Source organism: Enoplosus armatus, chromosome 8, assembly GCF_043641665.1.
Source record: "Enoplosus armatus isolate fEnoArm2 chromosome 8, fEnoArm2.hap1, whole genome shotgun sequence".
NCBI classification, from domain to species: Eukaryota; Metazoa; Chordata; class Actinopteri; order Centrarchiformes; family Enoplosidae; genus Enoplosus; species Enoplosus armatus.
Window position 1 is genome coordinate 13,086,337 of NC_092187.1, and position 25,079 is coordinate 13,111,415.

At 43.2% G+C, this 25,079-nt stretch overlaps 2 protein-coding genes across 4 annotated transcripts in view; one reads left to right on the forward strand and one right to left on the reverse strand.

Moving 5' to 3' along the window:
* Positions 1 to 18,152, forward strand: part of fmnl3 (formin-like 3) — a 31,594-nt gene extending 13,442 nt beyond the window's left edge. Inside the window, exons 2-26 of one of the 3 annotated variants that reach the window (XM_070910010.1) lie at positions 748 to 831; positions 967 to 1,047; positions 1,336 to 1,412; positions 3,383 to 3,466; positions 3,954 to 4,100; positions 5,058 to 5,166; positions 5,354 to 5,430; positions 5,784 to 5,877; positions 7,274 to 7,348; positions 7,463 to 7,573; positions 7,725 to 7,874; positions 8,481 to 8,582; positions 8,796 to 9,165; positions 9,612 to 9,704; positions 9,828 to 9,952; positions 10,330 to 10,532; positions 10,617 to 10,920; positions 11,003 to 11,083; positions 11,224 to 11,353; positions 11,482 to 11,642; positions 11,827 to 11,928; positions 13,087 to 13,179; positions 13,306 to 13,429; positions 14,702 to 14,814; positions 16,675 to 16,774. In XM_070910010.1, coding sequence (XP_070766111.1) covers positions 748 to 831; positions 967 to 1,047; positions 1,336 to 1,412; positions 3,383 to 3,466; positions 3,954 to 4,100; positions 5,058 to 5,166; positions 5,354 to 5,430; positions 5,784 to 5,877; positions 7,274 to 7,348; positions 7,463 to 7,573; positions 7,725 to 7,874; positions 8,481 to 8,582; positions 8,796 to 9,165; positions 9,612 to 9,704; positions 9,828 to 9,952; positions 10,330 to 10,532; positions 10,617 to 10,920; positions 11,003 to 11,083; positions 11,224 to 11,353; positions 11,482 to 11,642; positions 11,827 to 11,928; positions 13,087 to 13,179; positions 13,306 to 13,429; positions 14,702 to 14,793 — 3,069 coding nt within the window. In that variant the 3' untranslated portion in view covers positions 14,794 to 14,814; positions 16,675 to 16,774. Of the gene's footprint in view, positions 1 to 747; positions 832 to 966; positions 1,048 to 1,335; positions 1,413 to 3,382; positions 3,467 to 3,953; positions 4,101 to 5,057; positions 5,167 to 5,353; positions 5,431 to 5,783; positions 5,878 to 7,273; positions 7,349 to 7,462; positions 7,574 to 7,724; positions 7,875 to 8,480; positions 8,583 to 8,795; positions 9,166 to 9,611; positions 9,705 to 9,827; positions 9,953 to 10,329; positions 10,533 to 10,616; positions 10,921 to 11,002; positions 11,084 to 11,223; positions 11,354 to 11,481; positions 11,643 to 11,826; positions 11,929 to 13,086; positions 13,180 to 13,305; positions 13,430 to 14,663; positions 14,679 to 14,701; positions 14,815 to 15,297; positions 15,345 to 16,674 lie in introns of those variants that run through there. The other 2 variants (XM_070910012.1, XM_070910011.1) reach the window with 2 other exon arrangements.
* Positions 18,153 to 19,872: 1,720 nt separating this feature from the next.
* The window catches only part of lrp1ab (low density lipoprotein receptor-related protein 1Ab), an 81,392-nt gene continuing 76,185 nt past the window's right edge, over positions 19,873 to 25,079 (reverse strand). The window contains exons 81-90 of the mRNA XM_070910272.1: positions 24,903 to 25,043; positions 24,620 to 24,793; positions 23,765 to 23,926; positions 23,294 to 23,465; positions 23,008 to 23,109; positions 22,128 to 22,201; positions 21,952 to 22,045; positions 21,787 to 21,825; positions 21,038 to 21,182; positions 19,873 to 20,234 (exon numbers count right to left, since the gene is read on the reverse strand). Of these exons, the coding sequence (XP_070766373.1) occupies positions 20,097 to 20,234; positions 21,038 to 21,182; positions 21,787 to 21,825; positions 21,952 to 22,045; positions 22,128 to 22,201; positions 23,008 to 23,109; positions 23,294 to 23,465; positions 23,765 to 23,926; positions 24,620 to 24,793; positions 24,903 to 25,043 (1,241 nt within the window). The 3' untranslated portion in view covers positions 19,873 to 20,096. The remainder of the gene's footprint in view (positions 20,235 to 21,037; positions 21,183 to 21,786; positions 21,826 to 21,951; positions 22,046 to 22,127; positions 22,202 to 23,007; positions 23,110 to 23,293; positions 23,466 to 23,764; positions 23,927 to 24,619; positions 24,794 to 24,902; positions 25,044 to 25,079) is intronic.

Genomic DNA, 25,079 nt, shown 5'->3' on the forward strand with positions numbered 1-25,079 from the left:
CTGCGGGTTAAAAGTCAAGCTGACAGGCCATTTGTGGCCCGGGCTTACGGGGTACTGTTGATACGGGTGTAAATGAGGGTTCCCAGTGCAAACAATCCCTCATGTCTCTTCAAAGAGAAACGCTGAGGCGATCAGTTTCAGGGGCTGGCGAGCTCCCTCACATTGTTGTGCTTCCTCATTTTTTAAGATTTCCGTCTCAACCCCTGTTTACAAGCTCTTGGCCCATTCTAGGAAGTTATCAGTCAAAAACGTGTGTCGTATAGTTTGTGTTATATTTTTACTGCTGTCACAAGGACATAAAACGCTTAAGTGGGGTTGGTCTCCAAACACAAATTAAGAGCATTTAGGGTTTAATTTGAGCCACAGTAAACTGGCCGCCCCAGGACGTCTCGCATGGCGTTCAAGTGTTTTTATGAGTGGATTAGATGACAGGTCTGCTAGTAAGCCCGTACTTTGATAGTGGCTTGTTGTGGTTAACGGCAAAGTGTTGCCTGAACGATACCGAGGCTTGGGAGTGCAGAAGAGATTGTCTCCTGCGGCAGGATGCTGAAAGTCAACACAGGAACTGAGGTCATGGTGTAAGTCCCCAAACTTTTGGCTGTGTTCTGCTGTTGGCGCCAGAGCCCTGTAAAGCCCCTGTCACTGACACACACTCGGTCGCAGCTGCTATAAATAACCACCAAATAAACAGAAAAAGGGACACATGCGGTTATAAATGAAACTAACGCTTACATTTTATATTTCCAGAATTCTATGAACCTGCCGCCAGACAAAGCCCGGCTCCTCAGACAGTACGACAATGAGAAGAAGTGGGACCTGATATGCGACCAGGTGCATCCATAAACTCTTATTCATAAATGAACCAACCAGCAGTCACAATGTACACACACCTGCCATCATCTGCACCGACACAGTGGGACTTCAGCAAACACACATTACAATGCTTCCTCTGTTGTGTATCTGCAGGAGAGGTTTCAGGTGAAGAACCCGCCTCACACCTACATCCAGAAGCTACGAGGATACTTAGACCCCGGAGTCACACGAAAGGTGAGACAGAACAAATGACCTTTCAAACATATTCAAGTGTCCTTTTAAAGGGGAACTCCACCGATTCTACACATCAAAGTCTGTTTACAGGTCGTGGGGAGTGCGATTGCATGTGTGGAAAAAAAGTTTTATAAAGCCTTTTGTGGCTCCAGAGAGAGCTGCATGAAGTCTGATAAAGTGCCTCAAGTGTGATGAGGCTAGCAGCTTGCGGCTGCATCAGCTGCTGCTACTCTCATTGCACAATGATACATCTGCAGCAAAACTCTCTGCCTTCATTATGTGTTACAGAAGTTTCGCAGGCGGGTGCAGGAATCTACAAAAGTCTTGAGGGAGCTGGAGATCTCACTGAGGACGAACCACATCGGGTAATCCATTCTTGTCTCTCCCATTTTTCTGGTGAATTACAAAGTTCTATTTATTGGTGCACAAAGCTAAAGGAAACCACAGTATTGTTTACTCTTGTGAAGAATAGTCCTTTCTGTGCTCTTGCTGCTGCAGGGACCCAGAGCTCTTTCTGGTGCCCAGATATCCCCCATTGTTCTAACTTGCCAAGCTCTGCAGCTCCACTTCATAGAGCTGGTCCTCATAATGCCCAGATGGTAGCCATTGTGCTGCCTCGTCCACTCCCCCATAGTGTTGAGCAGGAAGCTTTGTTGTGTATGCCAGAGGGACAGGAAGCCTGGCTGACCAATGCTGAACCCAGTGAAAAGCACGAAAACACACACAAGGATACGTTTATGTTTACACATTTCTCACATGTTAAAGCAAACAATCTTTTTGTATTATTTTGTCAGATTCTGTCACAGACAAAGGCATTCAATACTGTACAGGTCACTATACACCCATGTTTGTGGATGTTATGTTCAGCCTTTATCTTTATCTCAGTGTTGCAGACATGATCCTTGACTTCATAATCTGATGTCACACAGATACTTCCACATAAAAAAATGTGCTGCAGTGACTTGCCACTGAATTCCCAAACCCAAAAGGAGTCTGTAAAAAAACCTTTGATTTTCCATAGCGTGCATTCATCTCCAAGAATAACTCATATTCTATCAGGCTTCATCAATAAACGTCCCTTTCAATGCATTTCCCAGAAAGACTCACAGGCAAAGAAAAAAAGAAAGCTATTTTCAGAGGACTTTTGTGAGTGGGATTAAGTGCAACAGATGCTGGTTTATTGTGTGTGTCTGAATCCTGGGCCCTTTCTGATATGTTATTCCTGAGATTGCCAAGAAAATCTGAAATAGAAACATGGTTGGAGGAGAAGTAGAGGGAAAGAGAAGGAGTGAGGGGTCAGAGGCAAGGACGGAGAGAGGCTGGGGGGGGTTAGGTAGACAGGAAACTGATGATCAAGCCCGCCTCCTTGTCCACCCCCTGCTCTCTTTGCCTCCTGCACCCAATCTTACTTCTTACTGCTTTGTTTGCTTTCCTCTGTTCTTCTCCTCACCTCTCTTCCCTTTCCTCCCTCCCTCCGCTACTTTGAGGCTCTTGATTGCTTTCCTGCCTGACTCGCCATTGGCTGGCTAGCAGTCTGTCATCATAATCAGCGCTTGAAGACTATTTTAAGAACCTTTTACCCCAATCCTGCCCCCCCCCCACCCCCCCTGGAGTTCCCTGAAGAAGTGGGGAGGAGGTGAAGGGGGCCTGTGGGGGAGGCAGACTAAATACTGTTGACTGTCAGGGGTTCGACCTGAGCCCAGCTCCTTCAGCCATATGCCCTCCACATTCTTTCTCTCATCGCAATGGGGATTCCTTTGTTTCAAGTTCTTTCTCTCTCCAAAAGCTGGAATTAAATGTGGAGGAAATCTGAAGCCTTGCTGTAGTTTACTTTCCATGACCTTCCTGCCAAGTTCTTTTCAGTCAGGGGAGAGGAGACCCCCCTCAGAGCTGCCTTAAAGGATGATTCCGGTTTATTACAACTTGGGTCTTAATTTTGGCATCATTTCTATCAGTTATGATAATGTTATACGATGTCATACGATCAGACAGGTTGTAAACAAGCTGAAAGTTTAGCCAGATTACCAAAACTACTAAAAAAACAAAACAAAAGTAAATGTCTTGTTTTGTCTGACCAACAGCCCAAATCCAATCGCTGCAGCACTACAGTGAATAAATAAATGTTACAGTTATTATTAGTTATAGGGAGGAACAAAACAAGACGTTGTTGTAAATCAGATTACAAAGTACAAAAAGGCTTCTGTGGAGCATAGAAATGACACCCATCTCTATTTTGTCTGTTTTTCCATTAACGGGTGAAATGCAGTCCTAAAGGATACGGGTGTGTTCTTGATTCGGTGCCCTGCTAACCCCTCTATGTTCCCATGCGTCACAGGTGGGTCAGGGAGTTCCTCAATGATGAGAACAGAGGTCTTGACGTCCTGGTGGAGTACCTCTCCTTTGCCCAGTGTGCTTTCATGTGAGTACTTTTGCACATCTACACTTTACATACACACACACACACACACACACACACACACACACACACACACACACACACCCAACTCTCATGACTGTGGCCAAAACCTTTCCTAAGGAACTGGGTTGGGCAGTGGATCCAGCTGCTGAGTTGTCCTGTAGAGCCTGTAATAAACTGCTTGTGCATCTAAAAATGTGCAAATTGCATTCTTGCATTATATGGATGTGTTTGTATGCCTTGTTGCACACTTGGCAAACTGAATGTGTTTCTGGACAGATGCTATGTAGTGTAATGCTGAGCTATACGTTGCCTGAATGGGGCAGAATCTCTGTGCTGAGCTTTATCATGCAGCTTGTTGACAGTTCTTGTGATAACCCCCTGGCTCTCTACCAAGCTGCCTCGCTGACCTAACCTCCCCCCGTGCCCCTCATCTACACCCCTGTGCCTCTGTGTTGGCTTTGTCTGTCTTGTCTTGTATGTGGCCCAGGTTGGATTTTGAGGGGCTGGAGAATGGGGAGGATGGCTTCTTGGACAAGGCTAAATCTTGGAGCAGGTCCATAGAGGATCTGCACCATACCAGCACCCAACCCTTCTGCAACACACTGGTGCGCTCTGCCCGCCAGTCTGTCCTCCGGTACGTATGGCTAAGCTAGCTTCCCTGCTGTTACCTATCCCCGTTATTGCCTCGCTCTGCTAACCTTGAATGCTATAAACATGTTAGCATGCAAGCCAGTTGCCTTGGTGCTGTTTTGTTTCAGGACAGTACCTGAGTGGTTGATGTGTTATGGGTCTGCTGACCTCTCTCTTGACCTCAAGGCTCTGCAGATGATGAGCTGTATCAGAGATAGAAAGCAAAGTCTTTGACCTTTTGCGCTATGCGTCTCCCTTTGTTAATGGTCCTCTCTCATCTGTCCAGATGTGCGTCTGCACTGTCTTCAGATGAGAGCCAGCTGTGAGCTACAGCATATGTTGGAAAGTTGTGATTCTCTTTTTCATCACTGAGCCACACACAGACAGAAGATGAAGAGACACAAGACGTAAAAGTCTGACAAGAGTAAATAAACATTATTAGAGTGAACAGAAGAATAATCCACAAGAATAACTTTCAGGCTTTATGGCATTGAGACGAAGATTACTTAATGTATTAGTGTAACAATATGTAGTATTGTACCATGTAGTATTACCTTAGAAAATGTTGTATATGATTCAGAAATTCTGAATCACGAGACTCTGAAAAGCCATTTATAAACTACACAAGAAAAGTAATATTATGTGCACATGATGACTGTGCAATACAGTTACATAATAGCAGTCTGTGTGCTTAGACCTCGGTCTGTTGACAGCAGCAAGGAAACCAGTCATCTCCCATGATGCATCTGTAACCTCAAAAGCCATCAAAGTTTTTTCTGTCAGACCTCGTTCTCTGTAATTTTCTCTCTCTGCCTCTCTCTCTATGTGACACACTTAAAACAAGAGTCATACGAATACCAGATAGACTCCAGAAATGAATGAAACAAGTAAAATTTACAGTAAAACACTGAGTTTGATTACCGAATCTCTACCAGATCTTAACTTCTGCCATCTGTTGCAGCTACGGCTCGGTTTCGAACACCAAAACCATCAAGAACTCCCGCCTCGTGAGCCAAAAAGATGATGTGCATGTGTGCATCATGTGCTTGAGAGCAATCATGAACTATCAGGTACCAAACAGTGACACCGACACTCCACTTGAAGAGAACCGTATTGTACACACAGATATGTGTTATAAACGTGAGGATTGTATGTTTCCTGTGCAAGTCAAGTGCTCAATACATAACCAGGTTTTTCTGACCACATCCTGTTCTCTCTCTCTTTCGCTCTCTCTCTCTCTCTGTCTTATTCATGCAGTATGGCTTCAATATGGTCATGTCTCACGCACACGCAGTCAATGAAATTGCTCTCAGCTTGAACAATAAGAACTCACGGTAAGAACTGAGGCCCCCGTCTCCTTGGACACAGGGCTTGGTCAAACAATAGGGGAAACCCTGCAGCCAGTTCATATGATATGCCTCTCATTCTCCATGGGGCTCAGCTTCTCTCTGAAGTCCAGGATCATAGGCATATATACAGGCTGTTAAAGGAATGTTTACTAAAGGAAGATTAGTGGTAAACCGCTAGGGTTGATCACTTCATAATGAAGGAGGGTAAACACTTACAAAGCTATGAAGACCTGTCCTTCAGTAGGGATTATTAACTCCTGAATTTTGATGTATTTGCACCAGTTTTGCCACCTTTGATTTCAGTATGTTGTCTTAACGGGTGTCTCCTGTACTTCCAGGACAAAAGCCTTGGTCCTTGAGCTGCTGGCCGCTGTCTGTCTAGTCCGAGGAGGTCACGAGATCATCCTCTCAGCATTTGACAACTTCAAAGAGGTGCCCAAAGCAGTGTTTTAATGAAATTTGAACCATTGCTACCTAACTAACATTGCACTGTTTATAAGTGACATTAACTTAATTTCCCACATCACTAGTGTGCACAAGGGCGTCAAGGGCCAGTGTAGAGGGATGACAGTTGGGGAGTTCTGGGAGTTTTCATGTGTGCTGAGGGTGTAAGCAAAGCTCTATGGTGGCCTGTCTGAGGTCATTAGTCTCATTAAGACACCAGATGTGAGCCAACCTTGAACAAAGATAAGGATCAACTCCCTGATGGGAGCCAGTGGACCACAAAGGTTTGCTTAGCCTCTCGGTTTCTCCCTACACAGACGTCTAAACACCGGAACAAGACAATTACCTCGCAGTCAAAAAGCCCCAAAGAGACGCAAGAGAGCTAATCAACCCACTAGTGAAAACAAGATGGTATTTCTGTGGTGGTATTATTTTAAATGATACATTAATACGAGGTGACAGGTCTTTGAAATATCAGAAAGGCCACCTACGGTATTCAACCACAGCTGTACCAGTAGTCACGTATTAGATCCACAACTACTACTATAGTTCTAGTCAGGATTGTCAGAAATGGGCATGGATTTTTTTTTTTACAGAACTAAAAAAACACTTTTTAGAACTTGGAAAACCCTGTTTTTCCATTTCCCCTCCCAGTGTATTTTTGTGTAGGAAATTGGCTAAAAAAATCTGTCCCATCTCTCTATCGTTTGCTGGATTTGTTGTTGCAAATGGAGGAAGCTATCCTCTGTTAACATACAGCCAAACTCTTGGGGTGGGTTATGTTTGATCCTAGAACACATTTAATCATAACAAAATACTAAATCATGCTATGATTTGTCACATGAAGTCATATAAAACATTAGATACATACACAGGTTTTGTATCGTTTTTACTTTCATTGCATCAACTCAAGACGCAACAGAACAACTCACAAACATAGAGGATATGATCTTGTTGAAAATAGATCATAAAATAAGCAGTGAATTGTAGGAAAAGGGAAAAAAAGGAAAGGAAAAAGGAAAAAAGGAAAATTGAAGGGAAAAAAAGACTGTGGTGCTTTTACTCTAAAATATATACTTCTTTCTGGCATAGTCTGTACAAGTGGTGCCCATTTCTTCCATCACATAAACCAACTTAATCCTTTCTCTCCACAGCATATATTTTTTTAACATTTTGCCAATACTGTAAGAGGTTTGTGCAGTCCCAAAATATAAGCGTGAACTCCCCTACCATGTCACAACCCGTCCAATATAAGTCAATCTTTTTGATAGTTTCAAAAGTTTCCTCCCACATTTCATTTAAAATCATAATACCATATGTACATATTTTAATATACTTTTGTAAATCATCACTATGGATTCAAAGAACGTCTTTTGCGTTTTAGGTGTGTAAGGAGAAGCATCGCTTTGAGAGACTGATGGACTACTTCCGCTGTGAGGAGGGAAACATCGACTACATGGTAAGATAAGCTTTGCATCAAGGATAGGTTTGTTCTTTTTGGTGTGAATGTGTGTCCATCTATCCATCCAATCAAATGTATTTGTGTCTAAATCTGTCTGTGTCTGTGCTCCAGGTCGCTTGCATGCAGTTCATCAACATCGTGGTCCACTCAGTTGAGGACATGAACTTCAGAGTCCATCTGCAGTATGAGTTCACCAAGCTGGGACTGGATGATTACCTGGAGGTGAGGCGACAACACTGTGGTTAAAATGGGCAATCCAAAAACATATCCTCAAGTGGAGACTATTTGTACAGTGTGTGTGTGTGTGTGTGTGTGTGTGTGTGTGTGTGTGTGTAGAGTATCACTAACGCTGATTCATTCTCCCTCATGTCAGAAATGCAAACACACGGAGAGTGACAAGCTGTCGGTGCAGATCCAGGCCTACCTGGATAACGTGTTTGACGTGGGTGGTCTGCTGGAAGATGCGGAGACGAAGAATGCGGCTCTGGAGAAGGTGGAGGAACTGGAGGAGCACCTGTCCCATGTAAGTGCACCACCCAGTCTGGACCACCAACACTGCTCATTTATGAGATTGTTGTGGTTCACCAGCCATGTACTTAACTTGGCTGTTTCTACGTGGTGATTAGAAATCTACTCAGTGTTTGCATTTCACAAGTGGTTTTTCAGAATAATGACGGGGTGGAGAGCGCTGGAAAACACTGCGCACAGAACAATCTTAATATTGTTCTCGTGTTGGCTCATTCTTTCTGGGCAGTTGCCTTCGTATCCCACGCTGCTTTGCAAAGACCTTCTTCACATGGAAAGGTCGTAGGCAGCCCTGACATCACTCGAGGAATTTCATAACAAACTCTGCTCTCAGGGGTCAGGAATGATGGGGGAGGATGAGGGTGAAGATTCCCTGTGAATTCCTATGCAACATGTGTAATCTGTTCAAAATCAAAACAAAAAAAAGCTGTGTCATCCACTTGCTGCGTCATGCTGCTGGGTATATCTTATTTCTTATTGATGATGCACATCGTGTAGGGGAGTTGGTGGGAGGGAGTGGAACTGGGAAAGATGCCCATGCTGGGGATCAATTCTTGTATTCACCACCTCTCATCTCTGCTGCTCCCTCCGTCTTCTCTCCCAGGTGACGGAGAAGCTGCTGGAGGTGGAGAATGAAACAATGATGAAAGTAGCTGACCTAGAGAAGCTGGTCCTTCAGAAAGATAAGGACCTGCAAATAATACGGGTAAGCTGGCAGTCGTAATGATGTAATATTGCTTGCCTGCCTCGCGTCAGAAAGGCTTCACTTCACTTCACTGTGTGTTAGCAAAGATCAGTTTCAGATGCATATGGCTAAATTGCTGTGATAGCAAATTAGGTCAGCAGGAAACAGGATGTTTCTTTGGCATGTGGAGTCATTGTGGTGTGCTCTCTTTATCGCCCCCTGGTGACTGTCCAGGAGACATACGAGTCGACCAACACCCAGGTCAACACCCTGAGGAGGATGATCAAGGAGAAGGATGCCGCCTTCCAGAGGCACAACAACATCGAGAGGCGGCTGCTGGAGCTCGAGCAGCAAGGCACCATCCGTCTGCACAAGAAGCCTGACGGAGACATTGCCATCGAGCCGCTGGGTGTCAGGGGCGTGGGCGGTGTTGGGAGTAGTGGCCTTGGGATCCCACTGGGTGACATTGGACAGCTGTCTTTGGGTTCAACGGCTGGGTTAACAGAACCAGGAGGACCAGACACCAGTTTACCACCAGCCAGTGAAGCTCCTCCACCTCCTCCCCCACCTCCACCGCCTCCTCCTCCTCTTCCCTCGGCCTCAGGTGATAGACCATTACTCACAGTGATAATGTCTGGTGACACATATATGTGAAAGTTGAATTTGTTTGACTATAGACCCTCATAGGAGGTCTATTTTCAGTTCCCCTTCTTTGTTCATGCGTGCCAAGCCAGGTGATGGGTCACAACAGTGTTCTCCTACCCCAGACAGGAAAGGGAAATACAAGGCTTGTTTCCTTTGTGTGTGAGTGAGCAGCAGACTGTAGCACAGGGGAAACAGTACCGACTGTTCAGGACCGCATAGAACAAAACACAGAGGTTATAAAATATATAATGCAAGCTTAAAATGAAGTAGATTAGATAAAAACAGATGATCAAAAAGATAATGTAGGATGATAGAATTACACCAAAAATTACATCCTACATAAAATCATTTTGTTCTAGTGCTCCAGTAAAAAAGTGTTTTAATACTTAAGTACATTTATTACAGGCTCGAATACACCAGTCCCACCACCGCCACCTCCTCTCGCTCCACCTCTGCCAGGCGCTTCTCCCTCGGTTATCCTGAGTGTGGGTCTCTCAGGTGAGGGCCGACACAAAATGACATATTTTTGTTATGCACTTTTATACTTGTGTGTCTTTGCTTTCTATTCTGCTGCAGGTAGTAGAGCAAAAGCTAACAACTTTATATATTTTTTATTTACAGCTATCAGAATCAAGAAGCCCATCAAGACCAAGTTCCGGCTGCCTGTGTTTAACTGGACGGCATTGAAGCCCAATCAGATCAATGGCACAGTCTTCAATGAGATTGATGATGAACGGGTGCTAGAGGTAAATCAAGCAGATAAAACATCTTTGTGTATTATTTACTAAGAGCTCAGGTAAACTGCTTCATCAGGACTGTGCAGGTGTAGTTTGATCAGATTTGATTGACAGTGCTGGCAGCATAAGCAGCAACTGTGATCACGTTTTCATTCATAAGTTGTTAAATCCTGATTGGTGCATCGAAATATACTGTTTTCCAACTGAGCCCCGCCCACTTCAAACCAGTGATATCTCTCATGTGAAACTCTGTTTTAACATTGGCAGAAAACTGTGTGTTCATGTAGAAGCACGTCGCTCATAGTGAGAAGCTGACTGAGAAAATGTGTTTTCAGGGCTTTTAATATAAGTTCAGAACAAGCGTGTTAATTGTCACTCATGTGCAGGTGCTGGATCTTGAGAAGTTTGAGGAGCTGTTTAAGACCAGAGCCCAGGGTCCCATTGTGGATCTTTCCTGCACAAAGAGCAAAGTAGCCCAGAAGGCGGTAAACAAAGTCACCCTTCTGGACGCCAATCGCTCCAAGAACTTAGCCATCACACTACGAAAGGCTAACAAGACCACAGAGGAGATCTGCAAGGCAATCGAGAAGTACGCACTTTTCCTGGACTTGAAATACTTTTTGATCCTTAGACAAGATAGAACAAGTTACTAATATATGTTATGTTTACTCAGGTTTGACCTCAAGGCCTTACCCGTTGACTTTGTGGAGTGCCTGATGCGTTTTCTGCCCACGGAGGCGGAGGTGAAGGTGCTGCGTCAGTACGAGCGCGAGCGGCGTCCACTGGACCAGCTGGCGGAGGAAGATCGCTTCATGTTATTGTTCAGCAAAATTGAGAGGCTCACGCAGAGAATGAACATCATCACTTTTGTCGGGAACTTTACTGACAACGTCAACATGCTCACACCACAGCTCAATGCAATCATTGCTGCTTCCGGCTCAGTGAAATCCGCACCAAAGTTGAAAAGGATGCTCGAGGTAAGAAGCGTTCATTTCTTCTTATATCAACAGCATTTGCACTGTTTATGCATGTTCATTTATTCTTCTGGTTTACTTGTAGATCATCTTAGCCTTGGGAAACTACATGAACAGCAGCAAGCGAGGCTGCGTTTACGGCTTCAAATTACAAAGTCTTGATCTGGTGAGTACTACGTAGCAGAATTTGGAGACATTTTTCAAGTGCTCAGTTTGTCCCCGTACCAATCAGCACAAAAATATGCCACACAGATCATTTGTGCAGTGTTTTTGCTGATATTGCCATTCATTCCTGTTGTTACACAGCTGCTGGACACTAAGTCTACAGACAGGAAGATGACACTGCTCCACTACATAGCTCTCATTGTGAAAGAGAAGTACCCTGAACTGGCCAACTTCTACAATGAATTGCACTTTGTGGATAAAGCTGCCGCAGGTGAGTTCAGACAAAGCATTATGAAGATATATGATATGATATAAATGAGAACTTTTCTATAATAGTATGCTCATATATTGTGATAGTAAATAGATCTGTAAAGAAAACATGTTCCCTTTGTGCAAAAGTATCTCTGGAAAATGTGCTGCTGGATGTCCGAGAGCTGGGTAAAGGCATGGACCTGATCCGGAGAGAGTGCAGTCTCCATGACCATTCAGTCCTGAAAGGCTTCGTCCAGGCCAGTGACACACAGCTGGACAAGCTGCAGAAGGACGCCAAGACAGCAGAGGTATCCAACACTGTCCTTACCTCCTAACGTCAAAGGGGAAAAAACGATGAAAATAGACTTGGAGTTAACTTCTGTCCCAGATGCAGCTCACTGACCTCTAACACACAACCAAGCATGACTCCCAACTCGACAGTGTTTACATGCATCGCTTCCACTCTGTCACTGTCCTCCTTCCCAATTCTAGGAAGCCTTCAACAATGTGGTGAACTACTTCGGAGAGAGTGCCAAGACGACTCCACCCTCAGTGTTCTTCCCTGTGTTTGTGCGTTTCATCAAGGCCTACAAGGTGAGGACACCCAGCAGAGGCAGCATATATGTATCTTCCCTCACTTCAGTACTGACAGGGCTCAGCTCGCTCTCCAGGTCAGATAGGAAGTTCCCTGGTTTTAGACTTGAACGTTGTCAGTGTCAGTGAGAGCAGAGCAGGGCAGAGCTTTGGATGCCTCTGTGCCACAGGACGTGGCGCATCGTCCGAGGCCAAATAACAGGAAAGGCCAGCTGGGTCTGACTCTGGAGCTGCAGCTGTGGTGTTTAGACTGGTTCTTCCCCCCCTCCTTCCCTCCTCCCCTTTATCCCCGGACAGCCTCGCCCTGCCCCACCACACAGCACACTTCCTGAGATTGTTCTCGGGCTGGATTTATGGGATCTGCTTAAGGAAATGTGCAACACAAGGATTTCTGCATATCTGTGTGTCTGACTTAAAGGAATAGTTTAACATTTGGGAAATACACTTGTTACAACTCCAAGTTGGTCTAGGGGAGAGGTGGTGAGGAATATGAGAAGTTGGTTTGTTCCCTTTTTCAATGTTTTTGCCAGATATAGAAGCTTAACTTTAACTTCAGTGAGAGCCCTGGCACAAATAACAAACTAGCCAGCCATGAGTTGAAAAAATCCCCACATTACTAAATAAACTACCCACAAAGAAAAGGTTACAGTTATAAACCGAACTCCCTATAAACACAAAAAACAGGAGAAAAGAGAATGGAACAAAAATTGCAGGTCTCCCCTACGGAGCTTCCTGGCAATGACTTAAAGGTAGTAGTTAGTCTTTAGCCAGCAGACAATTAGCTTAGCTTAGCAAAAGTACTGAAAACAGGGGGAACCAGCTAGCCTGGTTCTGTCCAAAGCTAAAAGAAAGAGCGTTAGAGGTCCTGCTAAGCAGATTTTAACTTTGGACAGAGTCAGGCTAGCTGTTTCCCCCAGTTTCTAGTCTTCCTGCTAAGCTAATTGGCTGCTATTTAGTGTCTCATCTAACCATTCCCAAGATGTCGAACTATTACTTTAAAGCACATTTAGTGTATAAAGTAGTTGTGTGTGTTCATCAAAGTGTGTGTTCATTGTTCTCTCTGTCCTTAAAGGGCCACACAAGTGTGTTGACTAGGATTTATTCGAGCCTCAGTTTCTTGTCGCAGACTGGTCAACTTTTTCTCTTCTCACTCAACAGGATGCAGCGGCAGAAAACGAGCAGAGGAAAAAGCAGGAGGAAGCAATGAGAGAAAAGTTACTGGCTCAGGAGGCTAAACAGCATGACCCCAAGGTACAGTCAAAGTGCATGCAACTGAGCTGAATGAAACAGATTCAGATGTTTTCTCAGTGCTAAATAAAGCTTTGTGGCGTGCCAAAAGCACAATGAACAGTACAAATATCCTCTCTGCTGCTTCAGGTTCAGGCCCAAAAGAAGAGGCACCAGCAGCAGGAGCTGATCGCAGAGCTGCGCAAGCGGCAAGCCAAAGACCACCGGCCCGTGTACGAGGGCAAGGATGGCACTATTGAGGACATCATCACAGGTGGGCCAGACAGCACCCTTAAAAGACCCCATGTGGGTGCCAGCAGCCCCAGTCGCCCCAGGTCGAGGATGACTGTTGTCATTCACTGCTCGGCTCCTTTGAAGTGCACCTTGTGCTATGTTGTCCAGACACCACCACATCTGGAGCACAGCACATAGCAGCACGGCAGCCGCTAGTTATTCCATGACGTGCTGTCTAGTTAGTTATGAAACACTAAAGCTGTTGAGCCTCAATATGCAGATAGTCAGACAGGCAGTTTAGTCCAAGTGTACATGAAATTCAATATATAGGATCTTTATTCACAGGAGCCTTCTTAAAAGCCACGTGTGGAGATTTTTTATGTATGTGAGTAAAGTATTCTGATGACGCTTGTGTTTGTAGAAACATAAGACAATCTCAGTGAAACCTGACTGGGGATTATGCAAGTGTCTTTCCTGAATCTACCACTAGGAGTCGTCAACATCAGACATTCTCCTCCAAAATCCTACATGTAGGGGCTTTAATGGCAGAAAAAAAGGAGTATCTACAGCCTCAGGACAGCACATAAGCTAACTGATGTTTTTTTGTCACAATCATTAATCAGTGCTAAAAATGTAAATAATATAAATGTTGCATTAATGTCATTTTTAGTAATGTTAATAATGCTTCTATGCCATTACTATCAGAGCTGTTAACAGCTTATTATGCAACTGATGCCCTCCCAAGACATAACACTTTACTTTAAGTCAACTTATTTAGCATTTATAAGCATATAAAAACATTTAATGAATGGTTTATAACACACTATAATGTAGTTGTATGTAGCTATGCGTGTTGGTTAATGTACCATATTTGTTAGCAATTATAACTTCTCCTTCGAGACATATTTGATATCATTACAGCTGTTTTTGTATCATTCTGTCATTATCTGTTTATACACTTGCCCACAGGAGGAGTTGTAGTTGTTGACAAATACACTGATAAACACTTATATCTGCTTACAGCTACATTATAGTGTGTTATAAACCATTTATGAAATGTTTATATAGTGCTTATAAATGCACAATAAGGAGACTTAAAATAAAGTGTTGCCCCTAATCCTATTAAAAACCTCCTGGGGGTTTTACAAGGTTTGCTGCAAACAGAAAGAACACAGCTCCAGTTTTCTCAGGTTCATCACAGTCTCCTGAAAGAAATTTGAAGGTGGTCCAGTGTTTTGCCCCCCCCCCCCCCCCCCAGAAGGGCATTGTCTCAGGTGTGACGTGTTTTCTCTCCCTCCCCCTCCTCCCCCAGTACTGAAGAGCGTGCCCTTCACAGCCCGCACTGCTAAACGCGGCTCACGGTTCTTCTGTGAAGCCAACCTCTGTGACGACGCCAACTGCTAGCCCTTCCCCCCTAATGCCAAGGTTGTCCAGGTGTCTCTCGTACGCCTCCTGACCCCACTGTGCATGCCGCATGACCCCCCCCCCCCACACCAAACTACCACTACCACTACAACTACTGTGAACTAACTTGGGCCGTCATTGGTTTGTTTGTGTTCTTACTTCAGAAGACTCCTATCAGGCGTCTGGTGATAGGAGTCAGCCAAACCTCTTTGCCTGGCACAGATCTCCATGGAGAAAAGAAAACGTTGTACAGAGTGTCAACATATTTTGTGTGTGTGAAAAATATGTTGATGCACTCACAGTACAATCAGCCATGACTATGATTAAATTATCGCATGACACATGTAAAAGGCTGTGCATTATTATGGCATATTTCTTTTAAGGCAGAGCTGAATTCAACAATCATAACATAAAGAGGTTTGGCTAATTTACTGGGGTTTTTATCAACGATGCCTTGTTCCATGAGACTAACTTGTTCGGTGTTGGTTTCCTGCTAACATGTGACTCTTCTCTCCTCAACCACCACTGTTTATTCTGCCCCCTCCAGCTGAAAAGAAGATTAATGACAGTATTTCCCACTCCTAAGAGAGGGTAAGGAAGGTAGCCTGGCTGAAACCCGGCCCGCTTGGCCCTCCAGCTCCTGTGTGCTGCTACAGTGATGTCAGCTGCTTCAGCTAGTGCTTTGGACGCAAAAAAAAAGAAGAAATAATAATAAAGATGCTTCACAACACTGAGATTTGCTTTAAAACATAACATATTATTGAAGATTAATTAAGAAGCAAGTTCCAGTCAATGTCACTTGCCCTGAAAAAAAAATCACTTATTTTCCAAGTCTTTCCCTCAGAGAATCATTGTTCAGTTTCAATACATGACTGTACCCTTAAGATCATCACCATCATCATCATCATCCTCACCCCCTCCCATTATGTGTTGCATGTTGTCCAGTGTTCATTTACCTCTCACCTGTCAACAACGTCCGCCATGTTTTGTCTTTGCTAACTGTCATCCGCGGTGTGCTGAACAGCTATTTGGTCAACAGGCTCTAGAAGGAACAACACACAGTCAAGTCACAGACACACGAATAAAGTCTGTATCCAAAATTATTTTCTTTTACTTCAGTGACAATAGCCTGCTCGATTCAGCAAACTGAAGAGCTTGTTGACCATTGTACTGTAACTGTAATAATGATGGCTACTTTGTTTTTTACTGCTGCATTATTAGTGTTACAAAGTTGCCATAGCAACATTCCCAAAGCCTTGAATTTCACTGTTTTGTGTATCACTTCTACCAGTTAAAATGCAAGGTAATGGGAATGTGTCATTCAATGTTAAGTCTGCAATGTTTATGCCCTCATTTGCTAATTTTAACAAAGTTTAACTGCAGAAGTTATTGCAGATTTTTTATTATAATTGTTTGACTGAAATATAATACAATGTACACTCAGCTGCCAGTTTATTAGGTACACCTAGCTAAAGCTAATGCAGTCTAATACAACAGTCCTGCAATAAATCCCGCCGTCATTATAATAGTCAGATTTTGTTGAAACTGTTGATTCCACTTTATAATCATGTTGGAGGGTTTAGTTTTTTGGTGCTGTTGAGTTGAATTGCATTATACAGCGAGGTGTTTCTGTTATTTAGCTTATCCTCATTAATATAAATGGGGTGGGCAAAATAATAGAAACAAGCCAGTTTATTAGGTGTACCAAATACACTGGTAACTGAGTGTATCTCCTCTACATTTATGGCTTAAAAACTTTAAAAAGAAGTGAAATAAGTAGAAGCAAGTTTGCAGGTTGACCTCTTGGTCCTCTAACATCTGTGCCCATCCCCCCCCCCCCCCCCCCCCGTCTCTCACCCCTCTCTCCATGCCTACTCACAGATCTCCGAAACCAGCCTTTCCTGCGAGCTGACGCGTTGATCCGGAGCGGTTGGAAGAGACCCTAAACCACTTATTCGTCACTTATACTCCCCCACCCCATTGTAACCTTCCTCCCTGTGTCCCGATGGTCTGTCTCAACCCTGAGGCTGCAGATCACAAAGACTGAAAAGGAGGGACAGGACAGAGCCCTTGTTTTAGCTGGGTAATTTATTTATTTATGGAGGCCCTTTACAGCCACTTAAAGAGAGCGGGCATCATTACAGAAGCACAATGGGTTACTCCTGTCTCACTGCAAACACAAGACTTTCCCTGCTCTGTCGCCATGGAGACGCAGACCAGCCGGAGGACTACAAAACAGGTGAGGCGAGCTGAGGACTGGGCGGACCGCAAAGCAGGAAGAACGGTGCTTACACTAGCAAGTGCCTGCCAACATGTGGATCTTATTCCCAAAACCGTTAATTTCCTCAGATTATGCCGTCGTGGCAGGATTTAGACTGGGAGGCAGCCAAGGGAAGATGCCAACTCTGCTGCTGCTGGGATGTTCGCCTTGAAGACCCTTGCAAAAACTTTCCTCCAAATAACAGACACGCTTCGATATTATAATGAGACATTTTGAAGGACTGTTTCCTAACATTAAGCCGAGTCAACACGTTCAATCAAGACTTACTATTGACAATTGTTTTATTCAGATTTCAATCGCATGTATCTGAGAAGACCATCGATGCTACTGGTTCCTTTGGACGAGCTGGTCAAACCAAAACTTCTCGAATGTCTCGTTGTTTTGCTTAAGAAGTGCCTTTTTTTGTGTAAACAGTGTTATTTCTCCTGAGTCAGCCATCATTTGTTTATTTTACATCCTTCATTTGTTAAAGATTGTATTTTTTATTGTACTATAACATTAGCCTTATAATACTGACAATATGCAACGGTTTAAATGTCTACCTTTAAAGGCGTACAATAACTAGAGGGTAAAGGGGAATAATGATTTTATGATTACTCTTTTATTTACTTCTCCAGGACATCAATGTCTTTACAGTCATAACAATTTGACATTTCTTTGTGCCTTGTCCAAGTCAGTTCTTAAAAACTGAATGTTATACGCCTTGACAACAGTTTCTGTGACATTTGGGAAGTGATTTGAAGAAGACTCTTTAAAAAGGCCCAGGTGACATTAACCTGCTATAGATGTGGTGATGGATGAAGGACGTTTCCATTCCTATGAGGTCTTATGTTTTAAAAGAGATGATGCGTTTCCTCCTAACAGCTGTTAGGGAGGCACAAAGGGAGCGATACATCTTTACGCTACTTCATTTGGTTTTAACCTTGTATGAGACACTATTCTTTAAGTGGGCATTTGTATTCATGTACATTCAAATCAAGAAATTTACTTTTTAGAAGAAATGATCCATGATATTGTCTATTGACTGAAAGATGACACTTCCTGTTTAATAAATAAGATGAATTATGTAACTACAAGACCAGAAGACTCTCATTACAGCTCAGGAGTATGAAAACAAAAAGGCTGGTCTTCCTTTGATGAAGCAACATTCAAAACAAGCTATTACTACATGTTCATGTTTTATTTCTTAACTTTTACTTGATGTCTGCTTCTGATGTTATAATCTGATGTGATGAAATAATGAGCCTTTCCTCTTCATGTCTCCAAATGACGGACAGAGCCACCGTACATTTCTACTATAAAAATCCATTTAATTTCTTATATCAAAAAGAAATAGAATCATAACAAAACAATCAGATCAGTGGGTTTTTGCCACCAAAAAGAAATTCTCCAACTGAAAAATGATTAATCTAATTTACATGGTCAGGTGGAAAAAACAAAAAGTGATGAATACTGTTAACAAGTGAAGGGCAAAGCCAGAGTTTCCTCTAGGATGGGTGTGTGGGTGTGTGTGAGCACCATGCAGAGTGATATGGCAGGTATGGCTGATAAGCTCAGTTAAAAAGCAGCATGGTGAGCAGTGAGACACACACAGAGACAGAGAGAGAGAGAGAGAGAGAGAGAGAGAGAGAGAGAGAGACTAAAAACCAGTTTGACAGACAGACAGGATGGTTAGCGTTAGCAGCAAGGCAAAGGAATTAAAAAAGGAATGCTTATCAGGAAGCTGATCAGTCCTCCTCCTGGGAATGCACTTAACAATGAGCATTGACCTAAAATTACATGTCCATGTAATTACATACAATAAAAATTAAAAAAAAACTCAATCCCCCACAGAAGTACGTACCATCAAACGGTTTCCCTGGCCTTTCCTGAAAATACATTTACAATCAAAAAGACAAGAAACAAAAAGCTAGGTGCAACCATTCTCAGCTAATTATTATTAGTCGCAGATTGTTTTTCAGTGATGATCGGAAAAATTCACAGAAGCTTGCCGTCACTCCCAAAAAAAGAACTCGTCCTCCTGTCCCAGAGTGTCCTGCAGTAGGCTAAACCAAGGCCACGGATATCCATCCCAGACGTTATCATCCTGGAATGTGGACTTTTATTACAATCATCTTCATCCAGCGCACTCACACACTGCCATTGACTCATTCTTTGCTGACACAAAGTATGTCAATTATACAATGACTTAAAAAAAAAAAAAGTTAAAAAGTACAGACTGCTATTTGTTACTGATGTTTGTATTCCTGGGTATATTTTCAAGACACTTTGTTAATAGGTTTATATATATGCAAATATATAACTTTAGTCTGTGCAAGGAGGTAAAAGACAATCACTTGAATGTAGTTCTTTGAGACAACAGAACAGACACTGTCTGCAATGCTGCAAGTCCTCCATGTGTACGTGTGCAGTATAACAACTTGTCATTTCTCTGCCGGTCTCGGCCTCCCTCTAGACCTCCAGCAGCAAACGTACAAGTACACATAATGCGAAAGACTTGAGCCGAATCAGCATCCAGGAAGCATTCATAGTGAGCACTGACACTTCTTCCTCTTTCATGAACAAAAGACTTGGCAACGTTTTCAAGGATGGAACAATATTCTTTTTTTCCCTCTCCCCTATACAATTCATACAAAAATAAAAAATAAAAATTGTTCCACTGCCAATTTGTATCTCTCTTATCTTTTACATTTGCACAGAGGTAGTGGCTATAATGCGTGGGGGGGGGGGGGGGGTTGTGAGGAGGAGGTGAGCAAAATTAAAAAGAAGAACTGAATAAATGTCTATAAAATGGTTCCTTTTTGTCATCAGATGATTTTGTTTTTGTCAAAGAACAAAATATAATACTGCAATCACTTAAAAAAGTAGTCCTTCATTTTATACATTTTATACAGTGTTCTGGCTTTCTTTTTTGTTGCTTTTCTTTTCAGTTGGTAAAGGCATAAGATGAGAGAGAGAGCTCGTGGGCTCAGCACTGGGTTGGGCAGGGCAAATGTTGGCAGAGTTCAATCCATGCCAAGCTCTACGCCAGCGGGTCACTCATGTCCTCGTCGCCCTGGGAGAGAAGCTCCTTCTTTTCATCTGTGCTGGCCAGAGAGTTGCGGCTGTTGTGGGCGCCCATGTACAGGGTGGCATACACTGGGTTGGTGAAGTTGGTGGGCTGCGGAGCAAAGAAAATTACATGGTGACTCAAAGGGCACAAGAAAGGCAGATATTCTTTAAATGTGAAAGCAGCATTCACTGCAATTTGGGATTTAAAAACGTCAGTTGACACAAATTACAAATATAACATGTTTTCTCTCTTAAAAAAGGGGTCAGTTCACCCAAATGACAAGAACCCTTGGTGGTTTTGTTTTTTTATGTCATATAGTGTTGATTGATTGGACTTCTGAAACAATCAGTGACACTGTGACACAGATTTCAAAAGACCCTTCCTCCTCCTCCTCCTCCTCCTCCTCCTCCTCTCGGTCTCTCAGCCAGCAGCCATCTTGTTTTTCTTTTCATTACTTAACAAACTTCATTTTGGTTCACCAAACTTTTTTTTAACTCCTTTATGTTGCTTTCACCTGAGGCAGGGTTGAAACAGTTTTTTCCAGGCCAGGGTTTGACATATTCAAGTCTAATATTTCTGCTACCAGCACAATAAAAAATGGGGTCAAATCATCGAGTGTGTCTTTCCAAAAACAATGTCCCAGTTACTCTGGATAATTCAAAGACCTCTCACAGAACAGTTTTCGTTGGAACTACTTTCTACCAAAAGAAATGGCAGCACAAATGAAATTCCACTCCCCCCATGTATTGGGGAGGTGGCAGAAGTTTAAAAAATGTTCAAATTTAGGAACATAAAACAAACAATCTGCCTGGCTGAATACTTCTAGGAGTAACTGAGAAGATATGCTTTTTTTATATAATTTGGGTGAACAGACCCTTTCCATTTATAAAGGATGCCTTTAAGTGTGTTACCTTGTCTGGGTCCAAAGCAAAGTCTGAGTCCAGGAGCTCCCCAGCGTCATCGTCAGGGTCTCCTTCATAGATCTTATAGGCAGGGTTCCCAATCTCAACATTCATGGCTCCATTTGTCATTCGGTGGTGCTGGAAGCCCTTTGCACTGCAGACAGACAAAAAACAAACTGATTAACTATCCAAGCAAAGGATTTAGACACTCATCTAGAAAAAAAAAGACAATTTGGGAGAAACCTTAAATGAAACAATGCACAGTGGATATAAAAGTTTAATAACTTGGCATAAACCAGGTACTGACTCAGCACCAGCAACATACAATCCACACAACCAAGACAACATATATTAAAGGTTGTCAAATGAGCTTTATACAAAAGGCCATTTGATCAAACCCGGAGAATATACTGCAGCATGTCTGTTGTGGAGAATGCTGGATTTTCACATTGCAAATTTTCGGCTGTTTGCAAGCATATAAACATTTTTCAAAGACGCACAGTTGTATATTTTTACAATGCAAGCACATAGAGTAAGCCTAGCATTCACACATGTAAACAAGGGGAGGTATGGAGACGCAAGAGGGACGAAACAGTTCAATTGTTTGCGCATCACCAGTAAAGCTACTTCAGGTAAGAGTCAAGAGGTCCCTTTGTTGCTGGGTGGCAAACCCCCATGGGAGGCAAACAGGAGATGGAAGGCAAGGACAAACGGACAGATTGGACAAATGGGTGAATTATGTAACCCTATGAAGTTACCGCGAGCACTGAGAACGAGATTTGCCCGGCCATAGAGACCTGGGAGACAGGAAATAGATGGTTATCAAAAAGGTAAGAGAGAAAGAGAAGCTAGATAGCACAAGTGTGAGGAACAGATGAAAAATGAGAGAGTTTGAATCTGAAGCGTCTGAAACCAGGACTCACCCGCGCATTCTCCGCTTGTACCACAAGATGGCACCGACCACCAGCAGTGCCAGTAACAGCAGCAGGAGCACTGGGATGACGATGGAGGCCGTGCCTGCGAGTGAGCAAACAATGTGAGCAAACAGGACCAAAGTGCATGTTTTCGCTAACAAGACTCTCTGAACTGTGCGACTTACTTCCACTGGAAGAAGAAGAATCCATAGAAGCTGCTACAACTTCACACCTGTATCCCCTCCATCCCACAGGACACCTGGACACACAGTGAGCCAGAGTTAGATTGACGACAGAGTGTGTGCGTATGGGTACATGCCAATTCCCTTATTTGATTGTGCCACGCTCGACCTGGATCGCTCCGGTCGGCCATCATGAAAGGCCATTCCAATGCTCTTATTTCTGCTCTGAGGAGCGAGAAAGGATCTCTGACATGAATGAGCGAGGATACACGAGACCAACCTTTATGGACCAATATACCCCTTTATGGGTAATCACTAACAGAGTAGAAATCTGTGCTGCAGCTGGATGCTGCAGCTGATGGGGCTGATCTGATACTATAACATCACTTAAGTTTTATGCCAAAATGGGAAAAAGAATAACAGAACAAACTCAAGAAGCCCAAGTTTTAGATTGCATTTATTTTTAGATTCACCATTTGGCTAAAAACGGTGGATCTGTGGTTTTTCCTTTTTATTTTTCCTTTTAATCTGCATCGTTGATAATATTATAGTCAGGGAGAGGAGGAAAGTCTGATGTCTTTTCAGCAATAAACACATCTATTAATCTTTTGTTACGTCCATTCAGTCACATGTGAGGCAAAAAATTCCCACTATTCCTCAAACATTTGGGCTGATGAATGAATCATTTCTACAAATTATAAGACGGTCTAATCATAACCTGGATTATCAAATAATGAATTTACAAACAGAATATCAGTAAATGCATACATGAATGAAAAAGAGGCAGGTGAGGGAAACATGGATGGACTTAAAAGGAATTGGGTGAGAGTTTGAAAGACAAAAGAAAATGTGTGCATGGTTAGATGGATGTGGGGTATCTTACTTGCACTGAGGCAGCAGTGTGCGAGTGTCGACTGAACATTGTCCGTTTGTGCAGTAGTCCAAACAGGTATAGCAGCTGGGTTGTGTCTGACCGTTGGGACAGCTACACACACAGAAACATGGATAAAACATTAATTATGTTGCTCAATAACATCCCCGCAGAGTCCTGATAAAGCAGCATTAATGCCCATGGTTTTAGAGTGATAAAAAAATACGGCTGCTATGTTCCGAAGTACTGAGCAGTCCAGTTCATTTTGTGCAGAGTCCATGTTCCACAGTGCACCTACCTGCAGGAAACCTCGCCTGAGGATGACGTCGAACACTTGCCGGTTCCGCAGAACTGACATTTGTCCAGCTCACACTGGTGTCCGATGTACTGAGTGGTGCACAGGCAGAGTTTGGTTCCATTGGAAGTTTGTAAGCAGGTTCCACCGTTGTGACAGAACCCTTCACATTTACCTGAGGACGCGAAGGAAGACGTGTGAGGAGAGGAACGGTCATAGACTCAAACATTGTTCCATAGATTGTATTAGTAGTGGGTAGTAGTAGTAGTTCCCTTAAACAATAATAAGATAATTTTTAAAAAGTGAAAAAATAACAATTGTTTGATAAATTAAAAGGTTTGTTTACATTAGCAGTATAACACATCTTTTTCCATGAAATACAACAGAAGCTGAGAATGCATACAGATTGTTTTATCATCCATCTACAATCTACGGTAAAGTGAAACTCCTTAAAGACAATGTGCTGCCACTTACTGTACTGGCACTGGTCTCCCTGGTACTCTGGCGGGCAGCTGCAGGTTGGCTGGTTGCCCATGTTGACCGAGCAGTTGCCTCCGTTCAGGCAGTAGTCCTGACAAGTGTGGCGGTTACAGTTGGGCCCTGTGAAGCCCTTTGGACATCTGCAGGTTGGAGCACCTAGGACACAGGTAAGATATGAATTAAGAGCAATTGCTTACACAAAGGCTGTATGCATCTCAACAACGTACTTCCCTTACAGGATGTAGAACATTGTGATTTTGCTCAATTTTACTTTACTGTTACTGTTATAGAATAAATGAAGAACTAGCACAGACAGAGGGTTGGGAATATTTGGAAATCACCTGCTTCATGCCCTCTCTGATGCAGCCTTTTGGCATGTGATTGCTGTTACTAATGAATACTCCAGAGAGCTTTCACAGACATCAAAAGGATGGATGGAAATTGTACTAACAATTTTTAGAACAAAAAAACATGTTGGCTCGATTGCCATCAGTGGCCTAAATTACTTGCTTGAGAAGAATTCTTGATTCTTAACCCAAACTTGCCATGTTTAAACATGTTTATTTCACTTAATAATTTGCTAGTTTTCACACAAGGAAACATGCCTATTTAATAACTAGATGGATTAGAGTATTCCCGCTCACGGTGGTGTAACAAAATCATTACAAAAAAAAAATTACATTTTTGAATCCTATAGAAATACACACATCTGAGACCTAGTAGACATATGTTCTTATGAAAAGGGAAGAAATTTAATATTAACTTAATGACTAAGGAAAGGATAGGCCGGTTAGTTGTTCACAACACAGTAAGTCTGTGGTAAATCAATCAATCATGTTGTGCTCCTACCTGTATGAGAAGCAGTGCATGTGCCGCCGTTCTTGCAGTAGTCCCTGCACTGGTTGATCTCACATCTCTCTCCGGTGTAGCTGGGCTGGCAGCGACACTTGGCCACCTGACGGGCGTTGAGGAAGCAGCTCCCGCCGTTCTGACACTGAATATCGCAGGGCTCTGAGGGGGGAGCTGTGGAGGGGGGGAATGATGAACCAACAGTTTGTATGCAGTATCTGGGATACGGTTGTTGTTCTACTGCTCAGCTCATTTGTATGTGTACATCAGCGCACTGACTTACAGAGCGGTGACTGGGTGGGGCTCGGTCTCTCCGCACATGTGCCGTTGTCGGCCACGTAGTTGTTGGGGCAGGTACACACCGGGCCACTGGGGCTGAGCAGACACAGCCACTCACATTTCTTCCTGTCACATGGGTTAGTCACTGGTGCAGAGAGAGACAAGACATCCAATAAGAAAA